The sequence below is a fragment of the Aythya marila genome (assembly GCF_965140915.1).
Source record: "Aythya marila genome assembly, chromosome: 10".
NCBI classification, from domain to species: domain Eukaryota; kingdom Metazoa; phylum Chordata; class Aves; order Anseriformes; family Anatidae; genus Aythya; species Aythya marila.
In genome coordinates, this window is record NC_139051.1 from 3,990,114 (window position 1) to 4,014,547 (window position 24,434).

Consider the following 24,434-nt stretch of genomic DNA (forward strand, 5'->3'; position numbering starts at 1 on the left):
TCCTGTCCCCAAGAACCACGTCCAGCCTGTCCTGAAACACGCTGGGCAACCCCTTCCAGAAATGAGCTTCAGAAATTAACTCGCAGAAGTAAATCCTGCGTAGGTTTGTAAGCTAATGTATGTCTGTTAAAGGATGGAAATGCGAGGATTCTTGCTGCCCCATGGAGCTGGAGCATAAGCTCTGCAAAGAGCAGAGGCACAAACATCATCACAGGGAGCAGGAGCTGTAGCCTCACCCATTCCTCATGGTCTTACTGCTTGAACTCAGACTCTCCGTGGCTCATTTTAGCTCCAGGGAATGCTGTGCAGGACAACCATGAGCTAACAAGCTGCACTGGAGCAGCCGTGGGGCTCATAACAAACACAGCTCTCCTGCTGTCTCTCACCTCTCTGGAGATGTGCTCTCCATCAGCCTATTCGGTCTGCTAGTTTTAAAATAGATCCTCAGTGCTGCTGCTGTAATGTGACGACCACCACAGAGGCCAGAGTGCTACCTGAGGGAAAGCACGCCACTGCAGACAGGTAACTGCAGGCTGTGAGGCCAAAGCCTCGAACCTGTGGGTCAGGACCCTACCAAAGTAAGGATCAGTGTACAGTAAATGATTCACCTCACCCAAAAGGGTGAATCTTCCTGCTGCACAGCCCTGCTCTGTAAAGTCATATTTACTTTGAGGCCAGGTCTCCCAAGAGCTGGTCCTCCACTACTAAAATGCATTTAGTGGCTGGCAAAGCTACACAGCTTGGCCATTTTGTACCGATGTCACAAGTCTTCACCAATGGTATCCTAAAAAATACTTAGCCTTACTATCAACGGACATGTGAAGAAAACGTACTGTTTCAGAATTTCATCCAACTTTAATTCTGAGCAGATGTCAAAATATAAATTACTTCATACAAGGAGAAAATAGCAATACTAAATGAGAGGCTACAGAAAAACCACAATGCATAACCATATGCTCTCTTCTAAGAATATATGTACCACAACAAAACCTTACCAAACTTCCTTCTTAATAAAAACTATTATCAATAGCAATCCCATGAAATCCTCAACCAGTAAAATGTGTGATTTTATACTACTTATCAATAATATTTTTTTTATATAGATGTGCCAGCAATGTCTGCATAAAAATGCCAGGGTAAACATTATGGAATACGCAAAACATTCCTAACATGATTTTGGAGATTTTTTCCCTTGTTTGTGTGATATGCTCCAGTGTACACTTACCTGCCTGTTTGCACCATTTTCTTTCAAACTTTCAAAGTTGTGAAGATACCATTTCTTCTGGGCTACCAACATGCACGCTCAAACAAAATCAGTTACATTACCAGACTGGAGAAGAATTCCACGGCACAGTTTCTAGTCAGCACTGCTAAATCCACTGCAGTCTCCAAAGGGTTCAACTCTGGCGGCAAAGCAATGGACTGGTCATGATGTGTAGTCTTGTTACATGACAGTGCCTACAGAGATAATCAAACAGATGGCTTAGGTCTGGGGGACAAAATAAATAAATAAATAAATAAATAAATAAATAAAACAGTGAAAGCATGCTTAAGTAAAACTTTGCATACTTTAGACTTCATTTGAACAAATTTATTAACACCAAGTGTGTTCTGCATATTTTATATTGCAGCCACAGTACCATGACATCATATGTATTGAGAGGCAAATCATTCAAAGGCCTGTGCTATACCGTAAGATTTATTATGTAGATCTGTAAGGACCTAATTTAAAGTACAGTTATATTTTGAGAAAAATTAAATATGGAGCCTTAATAGTCAATTTAACTTTTGGTTGATGTGCCAGTTTCCTTACTGAAATCAGCATATACATTCTCTTTTACAGGCAAAGTATTACCAGTCAAAAAAGGCTAGGAGTTATTAGAGTCTGAAAAAAATAATTCTGAGGCAGTCTTGGAAAGCATCAGTTAGACCAGAATGAATTCTCTGATGAAACTTCTTATCTTTCACAGACTCATCTTATGTGAATTTGGACTTATCTAGAGAATGGTGTCTAGTGGTTCATAATTTAGCTTCCTGTCCAACACACTTACCACAGATTGTACTGGCAAGGTCCAAAAGTTAATTAGTGCTGAAGTTCTCTGGAAATGCATCAAAAGTTTCTGAGGCCTTGGTCTAAGTCAAATCAGCATCTGAAATTACATGCCATTAACTTCTTAATCCAAAAAATGCATTCTATATACAATGCATCTTCAATTTCTGCATGTGAAAAAATGGGACATGGGAACATTTAGGCTGTGTATTAAAACTGTCCATCCGTTTTAGATCACTGGGGAGAATTATCTATTTTGAAGCAAGTATTTGCTTTTTGTGCATGTCAACGAAACACTGCACGGTATTTAAACTGCTGTTTCAGTTCTGTATGAGTGAAGATGTTTTCTCATGAAGAGATGCCAGATCCTTTGGATTTCCAGCAAGAAAATCAATCTTTATCAGCATGGAAGAATGTTTGTCTATTTTGTTTTTTAAGCTTTGTCAGCAGAGGTTGTATCCCTTCAGGACAAACATTTGAATGCATGTCACAGGGAACAGGGAGAAGAGAATCAGTAGCACTTAAAAACGTAGAGAATGATGTGGAACCAGAATACCATTCATAGTCTGACGACAGAAAAATCAGATTAATTTTACATTAAATTCTATATTTAAATAGTTGGCTTTTAAACATACTTTTCTGCTTTTATCAATTTCCTCGAGCCTCTTGTGCTTTGTCCCAAATGCTGTTTCCTTGGCATCATCAGGCTCTGCCTCTATTCACATGGACAATCTGGTTCACATCTGCCTGCTCTCCTGCGAGACACTCACGGAACTGGGCATCTTGTTCCAGCAGTACTTGTGGGACCGATCTGTGTTTTCCTGCTCCCCTGCACTGCTCTGCATTTCAGCTCTTGAAATCACTTTATCCTTAATACCTTAATTTGAATTACATTAGGCCCAAACCTTCCATTCCTACTCACTTCTCAGCTTCCCTCTCTCCAGAGGTGTTTCTTCTGCCCACACGCTGTACTTATACATAAAGCAGTTATATTCTGAGCTGTGGCACTGAATTTACTTTCAGCAGCCTGTTGTATTTAAGGATCAGGATCTGGCCGTGTACGACACCAACACTTTCAGCTATCCCTGCGGTTATCAGAGGAAAACGCTGGGGTGATGCGGGCAGCCTTCCCCTCACAGCACCCCATCCTCTGAGAATGATTTTGCCAGATTTATAAGACTTGTAGTGACGGTAGTTGAAGCTCAGAGCTTTAAAAACATCAAATACTGCTTTCACTTGTTTCAGACCGTTTACACAACCCCAAAAGCAGGACGCCAGGGGCACCAAACCACCACAGTCAGCGCCGTGGCTTCTCTACGGAGCAGCGGGGGGGAGCCCGCACCATGCTGTGAGGGGAAAACCGAGCTCAGGGCCGGCGGGGGCGCCCTCGCCTCCCTCCCAGCGCCCTCCTCCGGGGGCGGGCAGCGAGCTGGAGGCAGCCGGGGCTTGTTTGTGAGGGACGGGCTTGTGAAGGGCTTGTGAGGGCCGGTTCTGTGCGAGGCCGTCCCTGAAGGCGGAGCTGCCGCCCGGGCCCGCACATGCGCTACCGCCACAGCCTGGGCATGGTGAGTGGCGGCGGCACGGCCTCGTTGTGCCTTGTCCCGTCCCTCCGGTGCTGCCCCGGGTGCGGTCCCCGGGCCCTGCCCACGGGCTGCAGCCGGCCCCCGGCCGAGCCCGCGCCTCCTGAGGCGGCTGCGGGAGCCGGGCGGGTCCCGTGCGGCGCCCCGGGGGAGAGGTGCGCTGAGGCAACGGTTCACGTGCGCAGCAGGGCCGGTTTGTGTGTTCTTTTATTTAAAACAAGAGAAAAAGCCGGGAAATTGGGTTATTCGGGAAAACGCGGCGTTAAGCTGGAGCAGGCGCTGCTGGGGATGGGGTGGTGTGGGGGGGCTGGGGGGCGGCAGGGGGGGAGCCGCACTTTCAGGTGGTGCCCCGCGTATTTTTCTTATTTAGGTAAAAAGATTTTTCAAATGTTATATATATATATATATATTTATTTATTTTTTCTTAATTAAAAGTGGATTCTAAGTTAAACCTAAAAAAATACCCTGAATAAGGAAGCTTTCAAAGCTTTCAAGGAGTGAGACAGGTTGTATACATCAGATGGGCGCTACTTTGTAAATCCCTTCCCTCGTTCAAAATATTTATTTGACCATGTACAAACATACATCTGATGCTGCTAGGTGATGATTCAAACCTTAAAATCACTCAGTGAGGGAGATTCCAAGTGCAGGTAACTTAATGCAATGCAACTTGTGTTCAGGTGCTCTTTGGCCGAATCTGCAGGCGGAACCGAGGCTGGGCTGCGAAATTGGCATCGCTGGAACTGACCAGAAAATTGCAAACTGATCAGAACAGTAAGTGTGCTTGTAATGGACATGAGGAAATCCGAGCCTGTCAGTTGCTTGTGTTGCTGAGACAGCTATGGTGGCCTGAGCCCGCTGCGCAGGAGCACCTCTGACTTGCTCTGCACGTACCATCCCCGTGGCGTATGTTAAATGTGACACGAAGGACAGGATGCTCAGGGCGTGCACCCAGCTCATCTGTGTGGGGTGTACTCTGTCTGTTGCTTGTGGTCTGGCTCACCTGTGCATGCCACTGTAAAGCACAGCTGCAGTTATTATAAAACGCTGCTCTTTTTCAACGTTTTTAATCATGGTTTATGGTCAGTTCGCTGTGAAATACTAAGTAATGGTTACAGAAAACAGACAAATTTTAGGACTGAACTTGGTGTGCTTTTTATGATGAATGTATTAAATACTTCTGTGTGCTCCAAATGTTTGTGATCTTTTATGATAAGTTCTCATTATGCTGCAGCAAGATGGTACCTTCGTATTCTTGATAGGAACGCGTTTTTTGTTTCTGTTTTCATGAGTGTTTTCTTCTTGAGTGTGTAGAAGATAATTCTGTGATAATCTGAAATGTTTTTCATACAAAATTTTCAAGAGATTCTATTTACTGTCATAAAATGGAAACTACAACATACTAACCTTTTCTTGTTTCTCTGTTTTGATAGGACTGTATAGTCAGTGGTTGCTTTGCCTGTGGCATTCATCATGATTACTCCAGCTTTTGAGCTGAGCCAGGATCCGGATTTCCTTACAATAATCATTGACGTACCTTATGCAAGAGCTTCAGAGTTTGACTTGTACTTTGAAGGGGAAGACTTTAAATTTTATTCTAAGCCTTACTTTCTCAGGCAAGTAGTAGAAGCATTTAAAAAAAAAAACTTTGGGCTTCATCAAATACATAAAAATCAGTAGAAAATGAACTTCATGTGGGATATCTCAGATCATTCTTCATCTACAGCTCTGACATTCTTGACTTCAGGCAGGCCGTTTTTTTGCAAGGAATTCTTCCTATGGATCCATTCACTTTGTTTCCAGACATTAAGTCACCTTAAAAGGAACTTAAATAACTGCTTTTCTGAGTTTACCATACCATAGAGTTTTAGTTGTAAAATGACAACACGGTTCTTTGGGCGCATGTAAGTGATGTAGACCCAGATAGAATATATTTGATGAAGAATGTATTTCGATGCCCAATAACATATGGAGAAAAGTCACGTGAGTACAGGTGGTAGGAAGTGAAGTCTACAGCTTGCAAGATCCCCTCTATGCTGCAGAAAAGGACCAAGAGGCAATCTCAGTAGGGAATTACTAAGGGAACCTTTGGCATGTAAGAGCTGATGAGTTATCAACCCTTTTTATTTTCTGTTTCCTGTGTTCTTGAATAAGCTTCCACAATACATGTTAGCAGACCACAAGGGGTCTTAGTAGGTTGGTAGAATGCAGTGAATTAGTTACTTTGTGTCACGTTGCTGTAGATTAGATTCGTTTAGAATTTTTAAATTACAGAATCTTCCAAATGCTGCACATAGTGCCAAGGATGTTGTTTGTCTCTGTCGTGGCTGTGACCCTGAACTGCATAGGGATTTAGCTTTATCGCTTCCGTTAGTATCAAGAGGAATCACGTAGTTAAATTGTTTGTGTTCCTTTTGGAATGCGCCTTACATGTCTGTGTGCTGAGATGTTAAGTTGCACAACTAGTCAGGCATTCAGTCATCATCTTGCTTCTTGCCCACAGGTTGACGCTTCCTGGAAGAATTGTGGAAGATGGCAGAGAAAAAGCATCTTACAATGTAGACAAACGTATGGTTAATGTTCTTAGTATATTAGTTTTTAAGAATGTTACTAACTCTCCAGTAACTTATACTTCCTTGCACTGGAATTGCATTTAGCAAAGTATATGATACTGTAAATAAATTCAAAGCTTCTCCCACGTTACGTGGTATAAAAAAAAAAAACAAAACAAAGAAATTGCTGGGGATTTGCTGTACTTAGGCTATCAGTAAGCACAAATGACATTCCATAACTGTCCTAATAATGAAAAAAATATGTACAAGTTTCCTTTGAGCCCATAGGGGCCAGACATGCCATTGTACAAAGATCATTAGTCTAGCAAATCCACAATGAAGTCAGATAGTACTAAGCAGAAATGAGGTAATCCTGAGGCAGTCTCATGACAGTCCTCTCTCTTAAGGTGGATGGTATTTCTGTAAAACAGTATTTACCTTTTGGAATAAATGCATTCGTAAACAAAACAAAAGGCTTGCAAAGCCTTTATTATGTACTGACTCGGAACAATAATCAGAATGCTAAATAGCTTCCTATGATCTTCAGTTGATGGCTTGATTGGTGGACGGATTCAGGATAAATTCAAGCTTGTTTTCTGTTGGTGTGTTATGCAATGTGAGTCAAGAGACCACAACTCATTAAATATTCTCTTCTGTGCTTTATCATAAAAATCTTTGATTTCTGTGAAACTTGTTAGGTGTGTTTAAAAGCATGCACAGAGATGGATGCACGATAAAATGCTACCTGCATGTATCCCAATTTCTGAGAGCCTTTTTCATTAGAGGAAAAATGCACATTTTTTGTTTGTCATGGTTATTTTAATATCATAACTGTATTCTGACTTTCCTTTAAGGGACCTTGACAATTCGATTACCTAAGGAGAGTCCTGGGCAATATTTTGAAGGACTGGATATGGTAACATCCCTTTTAGCACCCAAAAAATCAAGATCAGCAAAACATTTAGTGGAGGAGATAGGTAAGACAAAAAAGTCTTCGTTACATTATCGATACAGATATGTAAGAAAATAGTTAGGAAAATAGATCTACCTATATATATATATTACAAAAAAATAAGAGTGTTTCTACTCTTACTTAGTCCAAGGCACAAGCGGAGTATGAGTGAGACTGGAATTACTAGTATGTATTGAAAGGAATGTCTTCAGGAGTTAGAGGTGTTGTATCTGTAGGCTTAGTTGTGATCACATTTTTTAAAGGTGTGTTTAATATATGCTAATCCTCTGTAGATCTTTGTACCCCTCTAGTGGCTGTATACAGTGGAACAATGATCTCAGACTTTGAGTGAGTGTACTCAAAAAGCTTCAGTTTTTCTTGTCTCCAGTTTTGAAATTTGTTGAATCTAGAGCAGGATCTATGATTCTTTGTTTAATCATCTGCTTGTCCGAAACACTTCAGTAACCAGTGAATGTCTTTTTTTCTTTGTTCACTAAAATCCTTTGTGACAGAAGCAGTGATTCACACTATTCCAGTGTGAACTGTGATATAGGCACATGCCACCCTTCAACCTTATAATGCAATTGGAAAATAACGGGGCTTGTGTGTGAAAGTGATACTATTGCAGATTCCAGGTGACAAGAGTTATAATTTTTTGGAAGACCGCCCTTTGGGATAGTGGCACAAGAAGTCCAGTGAAACCTCACAAATTCTGAACATCGGTATTTGGGAATTTGTGCGTTGCATCAACAGGAAAAAAAAAAGCTTTTTCCTAATCTTTGTCTTTTTGCCTTGTTATCTATGAATCTAGTCTGTTATAGCTAATTTTCATTCAAACTACTTGGTTTATTTGGTAGGGAAGTTCTCAGGATGCGCTCAGTCAACTGGATAAGATAAAGGGGAATTTGGAGTTGTGCTGTTCACATTCGTCCACTACCTCTGTTTTTTCCCCTCTTTTGTTCTTCTGGAAGTTACAGCTGATCCAGTGTAGTAAAACATTTCTTAAAGATGTAACAATGAAAAATGCTTATTTTGTTATTGGTGTTTGCCTTTCTTTTAAATTGTATACGTTTCCTACACAATAATTTTGTTCCTTTGACCATGCAATATATGCAGGTGCCTCTGCTGCGTTGTCTGAGGAGGAGGAAGAAGAATTTGAATGGGAAATAGAGCAGACCCCTTATAAAGAAACTGCAGAAAGCTTTCCACCACTACAGTACTACTATGGGTTTGGGAATCTGCGTTCGGGGGTGTTCCAGCGGCTGCAGGTAGATGCATTTTGATATTTCCTAACAAAAGATCCAGGTAGCTTTCCTGTTGAGTAGGCTTCCTGGCTCATTCCATAGTCAGGAGGGGATTGTTAGGTAACAGTTCTCCATTGTGCCATTCTGAGACTGAGTATATTATGCCCTTGCATGTAACAGTACAGACAGATCTTTGTTTTTCTGTGAAAATAGAGATGCTTGAATGAGTTAATTGTGTATCGGAGTTATTTCTTATTAGGTGTGGGTTTTCTTGTTTTTTTTTTAAATTGAATAAATACTTAGATTTAAAAAAATGCAAAGTGAAGCCCTTCTACTGTTAGGCTTATAAAATATTTCATGAAGAGGGCAATGCCTAGCTATCTACTATGTCGAATAAAATAAATTGAAATATAATTAGGTGGTATTTACTGGTTGAGATCGTAATTCTTCAAGGTGATTGCCCACCTGGTATCTGTTAGATTTACTGGGGTTATGCTGATGCACTGGAACTTCCTTTTGTGGATTAGTTGGCAGGGCAGGAACTTTAAAATGTGGTTACTTTGCTATTGTACATTCAGAAGTTCTTTTATTTCATGAATAGATGGAAAGTAATCTACACCCAGTAACATGCGAGGTAGGAGAATACCTTTCATAGCGTGCAAAGCTTTTGTTAAAGTAGTAGTTGATAATTTATTGTTTTTTAATGTTCTGCTTAAGTTCTTACACCGAGCAATTTTGCCAGTAGGTGCTTAAAACAAATCATATAACTGTAAGTTACGACTGCTTGAATTGTAGGATTTTAAGGGTTTGGAGCAGAAAGATTGCTATTTATGGAGAAAGTATTTGCATTCTGTTCAGACATATACACTGGTTTATTACCATGAAATTTCCGAAGTACATTTCCCATCAGCATTAAAGTACCACTGCTTAATGATATTTAAAAGGGCACTACAATCGCCTGTTAATTAATGTATGGCCACTTCAGAGCATAGCAGTAATCTCAAGAGTCACAAGAACAATAGCTATGATTTTTATCTTGCCTTCTTGTGGTTGTGTGCTTTTGTTAAACATAGCAATTGTCATTGTACTGCAAAGTAACCTGTCTGCCTTATGGTATAAAGGCGTTAATAGAGCTCATAATATTTGAAGGTCTTTAGAGTTTGTTATAATTGTAACTCATTAGAATTTCGATCTTTTATTTGCCCAGCAGAGCCTGAATTTGAAAGATTTGAAAGAGAGGTTGGACAGCATCTAGGCTTTACACTGTAATGCTTATAAGCATCCTTCATAAACTTTTACTAAATGAATCTTGCATGTTGTATCTGCAGCTTTGTCATCTCACTCTTGATGCATTTTCAGGATGAACTCAGTGATGTTGTAGACGTTAAGGATCCAGACAAAACTCCGGTATGTGAACGTAGGAAGGAACGCCTGGCAGCAGAAGCTGCTAAGTTCGATTCTGATCATTACCTGTGAGTACTGATTTATTTTATCTGGTCAAGTAAAAGTATCTCAGTTGAAATAATCACTTCTTCTATGGATGCTTGGTTTTAAGAACACTTGTGGAAATAATAGCTTTACTTCTTACCTGCCCCTTTGTCTCATCACAGTAGGATGTTACTGAGAGCAGCCCTGAGGAGAAGGACATGGGAGTGCTGGTTGATGGGAAGCTTGACTTGAGCTGGCAATGTGCCCTTGCAGCCCAGAAAGCTAACTGAGTACTATGTCTTCTTTTTCCTCAGAGCTGACTTTTTTGAAGATGAAGCTATTCAGCGTGTTTTGAAATACAAACCGTGGTGGGTTGAGGCTCATGAAAAAATGATAGCCTTGCAGGGAGAAAGTCATCAGAAACACGACAGCAATACAGTAGGTGAGAGCATTTTATATATATATATGTGTGTGTGTGTGTGTTTGCGTGTACGTACCTGTTACAGAATAATTGCTGTGAAGCCTTGTTATGTTCTAGGTTATCATCCTTAAAGGGAAAGTATGGTGTTAGCCTACAATTTTTAGTCTGGAAGACAGACTTTAGTGCCCACTTAAAAATGTGGTGCAGACATTTCACAGCAAGTTTTCCAGCAATCAGTTGTGGAAGACTCCTAGTGTCAGCCCTTAGCTCTGTTTGATGGTCGTGTCGCCTGTGGCGCGTTTCATGTTATTTGTACAGTGCCACAGACATTCATGGTACTTATTACTGAACCGTTTTTATAGTTCCTAGAGACTTTTTTTCAGGGGAAAATCTTTGTGTCAGGTTAGAAGCTAAATAGATGACCTTGTAACAGTACTGTTACCAGATAACTGAGATTACCCTTCTGAACACAATAATTGTAGAGACTATTACAAGTTACTATTATGCATATTCTTTTATTGTCCTTCCCTCATTTCCTCTATAGTATGAAAATCCTATGTTTCTGAAGCAGATAACGATAATCCCTTTAGCAGAGGTTCTGTAACAAATAAAATATTAGCGCACTAATAAAACCTGCACTTGCACATCTTCTACAGGGGTAGAACAATGGAATTTGGGTAATGCTGTGTATTTTACTGCAAATGTAATCTGATCTTCATTACTGATCTCTCTTCAGCCTTTGAAACCAGAAATTAATTATATCCACCATAAGTGTTTGATTTAAAAAGCATTGGACAAAGGTACAAGAGGCTTGGAAACAGAATAACGAGTTCTTTTGTTTGTTTTTACCCATTCTCTCCTTAGTGAATGAAATATTGATAATGTTTGTGTAAAGGAGTATAACAAAGATGAAGAGCTGCTGGATGATTCTATTGATAAAGAATATATTTTTATTCCAAATTAAAGTTCTAAAAAAACCCACGTGCATATGTTCTCGGACTTCAGGGGAAGCAACAATACAGAAACTGCTCAAAAGCCTGGCAAGCCTGCTAAGGAAAGTAATGCAGAAATTAGGACTTCACAAAGGCTCATCTTTTCTCTAAAGCATTTGTTAAAACAGACTTTTTTGTAATCAGGATGATCAAATAAAGCTTAGTGTGGCCTTAATATGGCAGAGTGAAGAGGCTCATGTAGTTTTGGGGATCTTGAGTAAATTTGAATAGCGTAAGTGGCCATCTGGTGTTTGGGCTAGGTAATGACAACAGGCCCCATGTGCCCTCCAACTTAGACCTCTGTTCTGGTAACAGACTTTGGATGGCAGGCAGCAGAACAGGGATCTGAAGCCTTCGGAGGCTGCTAAACCTGAATGAGTTGTGGTAAAAGAAACCACCATGAGGGGGAGTACAGGTTCCACTTGAATAGTGGAAATAAGGGCAGGAGGGGGGTCCAGGCTATTCGATCTGGAGTCTTATGATCAATAGGAGGATTAAAATGTTCTTGTATTGCTGTTATGGTTTATCCAGTTGAAGGGATTGGATAATTTGGGTCACAGATCTGGTTTATCTGGGTTACAGATCCAGGAATTCTCACAAACTGGTTGCAATTCGATTGCATATCTGCATTAATATGTTTCCTAGTGTGCATGTTGAGTAAACGGAAACGACACAGAAAATGCACATAGAAATAAGGACTGTGCTGAGTAAAGGACCTTCTTTACTACTTGAGAAACTTTGCATCATTTCCATTAGAAGTGGGAGAAATCTGAATGCATTCCAGCAACGTGTATTAATGTACCTAGAAGGATACGGAGACAGTTGCTGGTATTAGATGGTGCTTCTAGTAAGAAGCCTCTAAACAGCTGCTGAGAGGGTGAGGTACTTCCACACACATGGCTTGCTAAGAGACTACAAGTTTTATGGTGTTTAAAACTGCTTACAACTCACAATAGGTGTGAGCTGACGGCTGGAGCAGCTGATTTCCAGAAGTCCTGTCTGACCTTGACTTCTCTATGGTTCTGCGAGTCTGACCACTGAGCTGGCTCTGTAGGTAGCACGTTATCTCAGTACCCCTAACACAACACATGCAGAGCCCTAAGTTTCACAACAGTCTTGAGATACAGATATTGCACTCCTGAGTGCTGAATACTCCGAACCTTATCTAGAATTTAAGTGATGTGATCAGCTGTATAAAATTTTAGCCACATGGTAAGAAAGCATCGTCCTGTTTAGGGATTAAATTGTACTTCACTGTACTGAGGAGCAATTTGAAATGTGTTAATGAGAAATGGTAGTTTAAAATAAGTAAATGAAGTGATTAAAAAAGTGAGGGTAGTCTCAGTATAGCAGTAAATTTGTGTGTGAGATTAATTTGCACAATTCGTTTAGATGTTAATGTATGAATACACCGTCCCACTGTAACAGGAAGAGGCATGATTTTGGCAGTGACAAACATAAAATGCTTTAAAATCCAAATTAAGTTGCAAATTTAGGATTTGATAAACAGCGGCAGCAGATGCTGCTTTTCAGAAAGCGACTATGGATTGTTGTGGAGGCATTGTTAGATAAAACATTGGTAATGCCAATGGACAAAGCACAGGCTTAATATAGCAGAAAATGTAATTATGATTTCACTTGTTCTGATTACCTTGTACTATACACTTGTATTTTTGAATTAGGAAAACAAAGTAGGTGGTGGTTTTGACATGCTAATAATTAGTTTTAGGCCTGGATAATTTATTCTTCAAGATCTTTACGGAATTGATGGATCTTTATTTGTAAACTTCAAGTATTTTCTCCAGAGAGAAATTTTATTAACAACACCTGGTACTTTGCAGTAACTAAGTTAATGAACATCTTGCAGCGTTTACCTTTGGGAATTGTCTAGTCTTGCTGCTTCTTTGCTCTTGTCTGGTAGACTTGTTTTTTCTGTGATTATGGTCCAGTTGTATATGTCAAAATGCTTCAGAGTTTCTCTTTTAGAGGAGGAAAAGTCTCACATTTCATGAAATTCACTGAATTCACAACTTCTTTGCTTTCTACTTAGAACCATTGTTGCCATTTTGCACATACCTCTGGAATATGGATTCTAGGGAATCTAACAGGTATTCAGTAGTACAATTAAAAATGTTTGCTGTCAGTGTTGGGCTGTTCCTTAACCTGGATGAGGGAGATCTCATTGGCAACTGTCATCAGCTGTGAGACAAACATCCACTTGCAGTTGTTAAGTCACTGATTAAGAACAGTGGAAGGTGACTTCTTGGTAGTAGATCCAGTACTTGATATAGTGAGTGTTTGGAGGAGAACAGAAGTGATTCTGATGCATGCCCATCTTGGTTGCTGCTTGCAGCAAGCACAGTGAGATGGACCTAGAAGTTGGCGAGTGCTGGGGTAAATGACTTACATCCTGCAGAAAATGTGTTCTGTGACACAATTCTTTCAAAGCATGAGAGTCGTTAGTTTCTTTGTAGCAAACTGCTTTACTTCTGTAGTCCCTGGAAGTGATTTTAAGCTTTATGAATGTGATCTGATGTAGGAGTCTTTGCTTGCAGACTTGGGCTTTTTTCCTGTGTTTTTTTTTTTTTTGTTTTTTTTTTTTTTTTCTTTCAGAATTTCTTTTGTTCCCTTAGCTTTGGTTTTACCTCTGTTTTTTTGTGTTTCTCTTCAGGATGAAAGTGCCACTTGCATATACTATTAATAATAAATTGTGTTCTACTCCAGGAGAGGGTTTTCTGTGGAAAGCTTGCTGAAATTGGAAATGCCTTTTTTCTTCCTAATTGGATCTCCTAACTGTAAACACCCTGTTGTGATACCTCATTAAACCCACCCTACTGTAGCAACTTTCAGAGTGGTTTTATGCTATATTTTTCAGAAACTAATTTTTTTTTTTCCAGTGTGCTACAACATTGCACATATGGTTTTATGGACAATTTTAATATGAATGATGGAGGTGACTTGCTGAACAATCAATGCATTTTAAGAACTTGCCAAGAAATTTGCTGATAGAATATAGATGTGCCATCTAGGTTGGTGATTTAGGGGATAATACTGAGCTGCATTGCATTAATGGGAAAACAGAGTTGAATTGCCACAGTCTCACTAAATTGTCATTTTGTACTAGATCATAGCAAATGGAAGAGATCAGCTTTCTTAAGATGACATAAAAGCTGGAATTTTTTTGTGGGAGCTTGTAAATAAATGGAGACTGGCTCCACTCCAGAGAAATGTTTTAGCTCGTAAAGAAGTTTCCATAGGAATTTAAATCAAGCATTTCATGGTTATGAAGCTGAAACGTTTAAAAAGTTCATAAAGAAAAAACATTCAAAAATGTTTTTCTTAATTTGTAATTTGATGCCTCAATATGAGGTGTGTGCATATGTATGTGCCTTGGGTATCACAGACATTTGTTTGAAAACAGTTGTAAAATTAGAAGTCTTGTAGAAAGCTCCTTGGATGAAGAAGTTCACGTGTCTTGTAGCGGGGTAGCATCTCTGAGAATGTGGATTGTATAAATTGAGGAGAAACATCTCTAAGCACCTTCATGATCATCATCCTTACAGTAGCGAAATGAGTAAGGGATGTAAAAAGAAACGTGGTTTACCAGGAGTTGTAACCTTCTCTCTCTGTAAGCTGTGCTGTAAGCTCTCCTGAGGGATTTGTTTGTGTTCCAAGGGTCCGGGGCTCTGCTACGTCCCAGCCGCGTAACCTTGGCTCACGCTGACGGCTGTGAGAAAGTCCACAGAAAAATCAGAGTGGTAGAATTACAGGTAAGGTTGTGGAGGCAGGATTGTTAGTGGCTTAAGGATTCCAGAGCTAAATGGTGATGTGGAAAATAGGGAGTCGAGGTGGGAATTGTTGGGTTATCAGGTCAAGTTGTTAGTGCTAATGAAGCTGGTGGAAGATGGCAGCTCAGTAATATTTGAGGATCTGTCTTGGAGAGCTGCAGAAGCTGACCTTTCCCCTCCTGACTGGTGCCTGGCTACCAGGGACTCCAGGCGCTTTATCAGGGTGCTGAGTGTACTGTCCAGTATCAACCCCTCGTCCTGGTGTGTTGCCCAATAATTGCTTTTTGTTTTTAAGTTCGGGTGTTTTGCTTGCTGCCTCTCTCTGCCCCCAGCTGAGTATGGCAGAACACGGTGACTCAGAAAAGAGGTGGTAAAAGAATAACTGAAGAGAGATTTCAATATTATAAGGTGTTGTTTTTTCTCCTTTCCTAGAATAAATCAAATTCACTAAGCTAAGGGGCACACCACGTATCCACTCTTGTGCTTAGGGCTTGTTATGAAGGTGTAAGGAGAGCGCTGCATTAGGCTTGTAGCCATCTTCTCAGAAATCTCCCTAAATGACTGCCATCCTTAAATCAGGCTGGTTCCAGTTTTGCTGGTACTTGCAAAAATAGTGGAGTGGGGCTTCTGCAATGCAACAGAGCATCAGCTGGTAACACAGCTTTCTCCTGTCAAGTCGCTTTGTGTCTGTAACTTTCTCTTGTGGTGTGACCAAAATGTGTCTGCCACATCCATCTGACTCAGTAAATCAGAGCCTGTTGACACGGAGCGCCTGCACGCCACGCTGCCTGGATGAAAATCTCTTAGCTCAGGCTTCTAGCTGCTTTAATTTTACTAAATGACTTCTCGATGTACTTCGAGTTTGTGCAGAGATGGCTTTTAGTCAGTTATCTCCTTAATCTGTGCTGTTATTTCAAGGTAATTGTGACATCCTTCCTGAAGTGCTTGAAGTACTCTTCAGAAAGTTTGCCATTCAGGATGCTCCTTCAGCTCTCCATGCCTGCACCACAGATCCCTAGAGCAATATTTTGATGCGTTATTGCAGCACGCCTGCTGTGGTGGTGCCTTCCTCTTTGTGCATCCCAAAGAGAAGGAGCTGGGTGAGGTGCTTCGCTGCCTTGGCTCAGTATAGCTGTTGTTAACTAAATGAGGTACACTGAAGGTGAGCAAAATGCGATGGTCACAGACAGTGGAAACCATAGCTCTTTGGAAATAATTGTAGCTTTCATACTGCCATCACTGGGATAGGATTTAATCTTTGATCTTCCTTAAACACCAGGAGGATATTATCGGACAGTGTAAATGATGCTCCTAAATCATGTATCTAGGTCCTGAGTCAAAATTTGACGTTTAGAAATATGAAATTATATCTTTCCTTTTTTCCCTTCCCTATTTATTTAGTTCTTACACTTTGCTAAATTAAGAAAAAACACTTGTTTTCTTCTGTGTTCTTCTTATCCTGTACAACATGGACTTAGTAAATTAAAATTCCTTCAGGTCCTGATCATGCATTTACTACTCTGTGAGTTACCAACACGTCCACGGAAATCCTTGGTGCTTTCTGAGGGCTTCAAAATTGCTGGTGTATACATGTAATACTTTCCAGGGCTGGAGCTTCACTTTGCAAAGAGTGTATCAGTTTAATAAATAATGAAGAATAATTTAGGCTTTTTCTTGAGTGATGAGTGACTTGTAAGTAGTAATGCTTATTTTTAAAGATACTGTCGAAATAGTATTACCACCCGTTAAATCAAAGAGTCAGCTTTAAATTCGTAATCAATTATCCTTTTACTTTATGTAGTTGTCTTCACTGAAGAAGAGAAAGAACAGCTGAGAAGGTTCACAAATAAATCCTATCTTCTGGATAAAAGAAGCCGTCATCACGTGTATCTGAGCTTAATTGATATCCTTCTGGCATATTGCTATGACATCTGTGTCAACGAAGGAGAACAAAATGTAAGTAATTAAAAAAAAAAAAAAGAAAAAAAAAAAGAAAAAGATAAAAGGAAATGCACTACGTCTTAGTAACCTGTTGCCAGACCCTGTTTGGTTGTTTGGAAAACTTAACTTTCAAAGTGAACTTAGTTCCAAGTGTTTAAAAATACATCATTGACTAAGTTACAATGCAAAACATTCCTTCTCTAGATTGAGCTGTTGGGATGCAATTCAGGATTATTGCAATTTCTAAATGCTGCTTCTGGAGCAGAATTCTAGCTATGGGAGCAAGGTGAAGGAGATGCAGGAGATTAAAGACACTTCCCTTAGGTTCTGATTTGTGATGTCTTGTTTATGTAAACGCAGATTTCATGAAAGCATTCTCATATAGATGGTTCTTCAGATTTTTTTTTGACTGTTTTGTAATAGGTAAGTTTGCTGATTTGGATTCTGGAAAAGCATGGAAAATCATTAATTCTGTAGGATTGAGACTATGAATTCAGTGTTTTATATAGGCAATCGGTACGTGCTTTTAACAAAATTGATTTATTCTTTTTTTTAGACTGATTCATTTTTATTTTTAAACTTGTGCAGTGAGTATGAAAAATGTTTGAGGCATTCTGGAAACTGCCGTTAGGCATTTAAAATCTTAAAATCAATACACATTTGAATACAAAACAGCAATGATTTTTTTTTTCTCCAGTATTTAAATCCTGGAGGGAAGTAGGAAGGCGGCTTCCACTTTCAGTATTCTGGTGTTTCTGTTTCTTGCATAGAAGAGCAGCCAGCTTTATTTTGTGTTTTGTATCCTAGGCTTTTTGTAAGATATAAAGAAGGAAGAAGATAGCACAAGTTTAGTGTGGTTTCTGTGCAGTTCTTTGGAAAACTTGTCTTCTTAAAATGGACCTGCTTTCCAGATAAAAACATTAACGTCTCCTCTGCTGATACTAACCAAGGAGATGTTTTCTTTATGCTTTTAATCAAAATATTGCAACATATAATCAAAACCATTCTGTTCTAATCAGACTGAATTGTGAAGCATGGATTTTAGAATTGCTGGCAGAACCGTGCAGACCTGCCTATCGAACAGAGTAATCACAGGACTCTTGTATTGTTTGTTAATGTTGCACAAAGGTGCATATGTGTGAGGAGCACGTGTACAAATCATCATTGAGCTTTGCAATAGTCATTTATGGTATGTGTAGAAAACACATTCTGTCTTTGTTTCTCTTTAATAGGAAGACTAAGACATTCAGGCCACACAAATCTTTACAAAAGTCAGGGTTATAGTTGAAGGCTTCCTGGCTTTTAGTCATAATCATCCGCCTAGACCACACTACCACAGAAATATTAGGAATCTGCCACATCTTAAGAATAATGACATCTTATGTATACTGCTGGCTTTAGGACACCCTCTGAAAGCCAGAAGTCTTGAGCTGTTTTCATGAAACAAGGCATTGTAGCTTGATCTGGATTTATGCACTGGGCAGACTGACGTTTCTGTTGCTTGCTGAAAAGGGACAGAATTCCACAGAAATAATTTACTCTGTGATTGGTGTTGTATTTTAAAGGCTTTGTGCATGGGCTAGATATTCCCAATACAGAAACCATTTCAGATATTTTAACATCTGTATTGCAATAAAACTTTTAATGCTGTCCTGTGACCATTTCAATGCATATAGTGTAATTACTCCTCCATGTTCACAAAGGTTCTTAAATTGCAGCAGGAATGTTATCTTAAATAGTTTGCCAGCAGTCTTGAATGTTGAATTAGATGATATTTGCTTTATGGTCTCCACTTAAAATCAGGTTGAATCATCTTGGAACGTCAGGAAACTGAGTGCTACATTGTGCTGGCTGGAGGTGAGTTCAAACTTCTTTGTGTTACAGATTTGCAGTGTTATTTGTTCTTGGCATTGTACGTTGCAATTGAGGAAGGCTTACTCATTCAGTATTGAGTCTAAAATAACTGTATATCCACTTGTTGATAAATACTAGCAGAAATTGATCATGACCTCTGGGCTCCTAGTTAGTAGTAGCCCCAAGGGGCTCGAGCATGACCTCTGGTCTGTCTCTTGGTGCTGGGCCTTGCTCTGGACTGTTGTGGAAGAGTTGAGCTCAGTCAATACAAAAAAGCTACTTATCTGAATGATTTTGTTTCATATTTCTTGCAAAGTAAGCCAGTCGATGTGTGTTGCTTTACTCCGTCCCTTCCTTTCAGCACTGTTGTCCCATTACTTGTGGGGATTTGCTGGCTCTTTGAAATCAGCATAGACTGGAGGGAACAAACTGTTTTTTTCTATTGTGTGCTTTCACATCGTTTACTGGGAGCTCACAGGCCTCTGTAATTAAGTTGTCACAGAGCTGGGAGTGGAAGGGACGTAACCTGGCCTGTGGCCGTTTACTGGTTGTGATCGCAGTGGGCTAGAAAGGTCTGGCCTTCCATCATTCCTGAAATTACTGAGCCACGTCTCAGTTTGCGGGATCAAAAATGAGATTTCTGACAGGCTATTTGGGTTCGGTCCTATGACCACTTCTAGCAGTGGTGAGAGATTAACAAGAACTTGTTCCGTTCATAACTGATTTTCCAGGTTGGTCAGTCTGTCTCTGTGTCCGGCTGGGTGTTCTGCAGTAGCTAGTGACGGAGGAGTGCAGCTAAAATAGTGATTGCCTTATCTCGAGTGCTTGCAGATCCATACCCTAACACAGCGAAGGAGTTTTCTGCATGTGCTCATCCTATAATGTAGCAGTTCTTGGCGCAGCCTGCGCCAACAGTATACTTCACACCCAGGAAATTCAGTCTCCTGGCACCAAGCTGTTAATAACTCTATCTGTTACACAAACCATGTAGAGGCGGGTGTTTTCATCCATCTGTAAACAAAATTGCCTCAGCGATGGGTTGGTTGAACTGACTGCCATTTTTGAACTGATTGTCATGCGTACACACCTTAGACTCAAATAACAAAATATGATTAAAATGCTTATCAGCAGTCATTAAAATGAAAAACGAGTTGAGGTGGTCATATAATACAAAACAGTGCTCGCTGTCAACAAAGCACCTTTATTAATTTTAATAAATTGTGGATTCAAGGTGAAATTGGTATTTTTATTTGAATTCATAAATGGAATATTTTGTCTTTTGTAAAGCGAAAGCTGAAAAAGAAGTGGCTCTTGTAAGAGAGTGTGTAATAACTCATTAATGCCTCCGGTCTGAGTAAATTAGAGGTCTTCCTCACTCATAAACGAGGACAATGAACTGCTTTCCCTAGGCAGATATATTTATCCTTGTCTCAAATATCTATAATTTTCATGAAAGGCAGCGTCGTGTATCATTTTTAGAGATCTTACATGTACACATGTATTTTGTTAATATCATGTGTTTTTAATTTTTCTTAAAAGAAAAAAAAAATCTTAAAAGGCTTTTTATAGCTTCCCCTTAATATATATAATAATGTGGGGCAGATGGAATTTATTGCTTTAATCTAAAGAATGACAAAGTCTCAAGTTAGACATTTTATTCTAACGTTCCCTACTTTTTTAATTCAAAACCACTGAAATGTATAGGACTTCTGTTATTCTGCTCTGCAAACTAACTGCACAGTCTTGTTTCCATTTAACATGTTGATTTTCGTGTCTATCAAAGTACAGATTTTAGATGCGTAATACATAAACTACTTTTTATCTATGCTACTTTTCCTTATGTATATAAACTTTTCCCTATATATGTAAAAAGAAATAGTAGCTCTTTGTATTGAGAAGTACACAGACTAATTCAGATTTGTCATTGATATATGCAGTGTTTCTATGACATTCATGATGTTGTGGTATGTTTTGGAAGAAGAGTGCTCTGCTATCCACTGCACAGACATTTCGACTTGGTGACACGTGCCTTGAATGATACAGTCATGATACTACAACTAGGTAAGCATTCAGCCACATTGTTTGTATGTCTGTTTAAAAAAAAAATCCACACAGACAAAACAAAACAAAAACAAAGAAACAACAAAAATACTTTCTAATCTTTTGGCCCGTTTCACCTGAACTTGATGGATAGCCACGTTCCTGGACATCTGCTGGCTTTGCGAAAAGGAGACCGGGGAGTGAAGGGAACAAAATTAGTGTACTTGCCAGGCAAGAGCCTGTGAAGCAGCTCATTAATTAGGCAGCAGATAATGCATGCAGTTGGGGGGAAATTCAGCTACGTTATTCACACCAGAAAATCCACACAAGTGTTATGAATATCTCATCCTCAGAAAAAGCTTTGATCAGAGCTAGTATCTTAATAAATCAGTGTAGCCCAACTGTGATTTGTAAAGCTTTAGGGAAAAGGTCTTCAGAGAAAATTACTGTAATTATTAACATGATGTTGAATTCTAAAGTATTTTTCTTTATGCTGTATTTCTCTGTTTTTAAAGATTTTTTTTTCTGTTGATAAATAACATTAATAAAGCTTTTTTATGGTAGGTTAGATACTATAATTGTTTTAGACCCTATTCTAAAGGTGTCTTATATTTTTTATTTCTGATATATTTCAGAGCAGAGTCACTTATTGCTACAAATGTAGCAGGAATTCTGTTGTTTTGCTGCTCTTGATCTTCTTCAATTACCTGACTGAAGGCCTCTAGGAAAGGAAAGACTAGGATTTCTGACTTTCGTGGTTTGTCTACGTTTAAAGGAAGTTCTTAAAGCATCCTCTTCAGCTGTTCCAACTGTTCAGTTCATATTCTGCTGTTCACAGTCATGAATCTGAACGGCTTCCTTAGTAGGATTTATTGTTTGGAAGATGAGTTCTTTTAATTTAACCCTTGTCAATCCTGTTAGGATTTTAGCAGAAAGGAATTTTAATGTAACATTAAATTCCTGCTCTCCTGGCCAAAGGACAAACTTTCAAAACTAAGGTTATTCCAACTTCACTTGTGCAGCTGTGCACAACCACACTTGTGTACCCATTGGTAACAAAAAGAAGAACAGATCGTGGACGTGCATCCTAACAAGGGCTCAGGATGGGGGCTCTGGCTGCCTCAGTGGTACTGGAAAGGCAGATGTGGGTCTTACAAAAAGGGATGTGTGCCCGTTTCAGCCAGAGCTGTTAACAACAGAGAGGAGGGCGGGATCTTCAGCATGAGCAGTGATTATCTCCGGGTGCTGCCTGGGAAGTTGACACAAATACGTGATTTTCTTCATGTGGCTGTAAGGCTGTTGGGAAGGATGTTAGCAAGTTAGCAGTGTGGTGATAAGAGTCAGAGTGATTATTACTGGCTATTGTGAAAACTCTGGGTTTTATGCATCAAATTAGTCTTTCCTATTACTTTCCTATTGTCATGTGTGTTTAGAGTGAAAAGTTTTTTTTTTTTAAATAGCCAACTACTAAAGTATTGGGAAAGATAAAAATTGGAAATAATACCTACCTACAGTCAGTGGGGGGGGGGAAAGTGTCAGAAGAAATGGGTTTGTAGATACTGCTTGTACGGCTAAGGCCTGTTTGTTCAATGAGAATGTTTTTGCCTTCAGATTTCACTGGAGGTCACGCCATGGTTTTGAGGGATTTCTTTTTACAGAATACCGGGCTCTGTTACCCTTCTTGTTTAGTGCACGGGATGCATCACCAACCTGATTCAGCACTGTGTTGCAATGTAGGGGTGAGGAGTGCAGGTAAAAATGACTGTCAGCTAACAGGTAATGAATGCAGTCAGACAGGACCACAAAACTATTCCTTGCTGTGCAAGAGGACAAGTGGGACTCCAAGGAAGTGTTGGGTTCAGCTGATGGCATCCTGACTTAAGTTTTCTTTACAGAGTGCTGGTAGCAGAAGGTGGGATATATAATGGTTTTGATAATAAAATCAGGGTATTTTGGGTGCAGTTTGGCCCAGGTGCGTTTGTACGTGTATTTATGTGCTCAAACTACTAGCTGCAGATTTGAAATTTTGTGTACCAGGATAGGAATAATTCAAGTGTAAAATTGAAGCAACTTAATAGACAGGTATTAGGAAAGTTGACAGTTTTTCCATACAATTTTTCCACTATTAACAAAATAATCGAGGAAATAAATATTCTGCTTTTAAAAAGTTCTTGAATTCTAAGGAAATGAACACAGTAAAATAATTTCTTGAGTACTAGTAAAGAATTCTGATGGAATTGAACTGTTTTATGTCAAGGTATTTGACTTTATTTTTTAAATGTTGGTGCTATCTTGATGTATCACTTCAAAAACACAGAATACTTCATTTTTAAGGTATTAAGGACTTTGCATGAGGTTGAAACGCTTCTTAATTTGAATTACGACTTCCCACCAAAGTGTTAATCATAAGACAAAATGCATTAAGCTGATTAATATTAAGGTCTTTAGCAGATTTTCTCATTCTGTTTTAGTTAGCAATAATACGTAAAATACTTCAGCAATGCTGTTCAAACTTCAGTGTTGTCGAGGATATGTGCTCTACTGTTCTTTGGATAATTAAAAAATGGAATGAAATAGTGGCACGTACTAGCTACGGTGCTATTTCAAGCAAAATCTGTGTTCTGCATTTATGGAAATATATGGAGCCCTTTTTCAGGAGACTTGTAGTAAGTACGTGGCACGAGCTGGTTCTGTCAGTATTTACTGCCATTGTGCTACCATTGCCTAATGCTGATTTGGAAGCCATCATCTATGAGCTAAAAATAGGGGACTTATTTATCCTCTGTGACATAAAATATGCTTCGCCTCTTTCCACGCAGAAGTTAATGCTCATAGATTTAGGGCGAAATAATTATCGCTGTTGGCTGCAGGGTAACTTATTGCCAGGAGATTTTCATTCAGAAGTCAGAAGAGTCCTTTGCTTGTTTTTCAGAATGGCATTCTTCTCTCTGCTTCATGAGATGACAAAATTTCGGTTTATTTCTTTAGGTGAATGTTCCTTCTTGCACATATGGAAAAATATACTCTATAGGCAAAGTAAAGTAAAATGAAAGGATGAATTTACTTCTAAACATTCAGTATTAAAACCAGTAGAATTTCATTATTGTGTAAAAACAGTAGTTTTGGTATCAAGTGGCAAATAGCTGGGGTTGAATTATATCAATTTCTGAAATCACGTGTGGGAAGAACTGAATTTCTGAAACAATCTAGAACTCCAGCTGTGGGCTGCCCCCTGCCAGCTGTGGTAGCAGTGAACTCCAGCACAACCCAGCGATCTGCAGCCGTGCTCTGACTTCGGGAACTTCAGCCCTGGGTGCTCAGCCTCTGTTGCTCTTCCTCTGAGACTGCTGCTGCTCTCATCCAGCACAAGTGGGATGATTGTTAACGTCAGGAAAGGAAGTGAAATGTCAGAGACCCCATTTCCAAGACCCCAACTTTTAATGTGTGGTGAATTTTAAAAAATGAGAATTCTAGGGCTAGAAAAGAAGTGAGACTTTTTAAAACTAGCACGTTTTAGCTTTGCTTTGACAGGCAACGTTTCTGTGAGTGAGACTGACATAACTGCCAAAAAATTCCCGTACCTGTTCATCTT

The 24,434-nt window shown here is 39.5% G+C and overlaps 1 protein-coding gene across 2 annotated transcripts in view; it reads left to right on the forward strand.

Moving 5' to 3' along the window:
• The first annotated feature begins 3,606 nt into the window (after positions 1–3,606).
• Positions 3,607–24,434, forward strand: part of SHQ1 (SHQ1, H/ACA ribonucleoprotein assembly factor) — a 45,877-nt gene continuing 25,049 nt past the window's right edge. Inside the window, exons 1-11 of one of the 2 annotated variants that reach the window (XM_082767836.1) lie at positions 3,607–3,823; positions 4,311–4,404; positions 5,064–5,246; positions 6,134–6,198; positions 7,037–7,159; positions 8,251–8,402; positions 9,738–9,850; positions 10,121–10,248; positions 16,809–16,963; positions 18,752–18,805; positions 20,740–20,863. In XM_082767836.1, coding sequence (XP_082623962.1) covers positions 5,104–5,246; positions 6,134–6,198; positions 7,037–7,159; positions 8,251–8,402; positions 9,738–9,850; positions 10,121–10,248; positions 16,809–16,963; positions 18,752–18,805; positions 20,740–20,863 — 1,057 coding nt within the window. In that variant the 5' untranslated portion in view covers positions 3,607–3,823; positions 4,311–4,404; positions 5,064–5,103. The remainder of the gene's footprint in view (positions 3,824–4,310; positions 4,405–5,063; positions 5,247–6,133; positions 6,199–7,036; positions 7,160–8,250; positions 8,403–9,737; positions 9,851–10,120; positions 10,249–16,808; positions 16,964–18,751; positions 18,806–20,739; positions 20,864–24,434) is intronic. The other variant, XM_082767835.1, reaches the window with a different exon arrangement.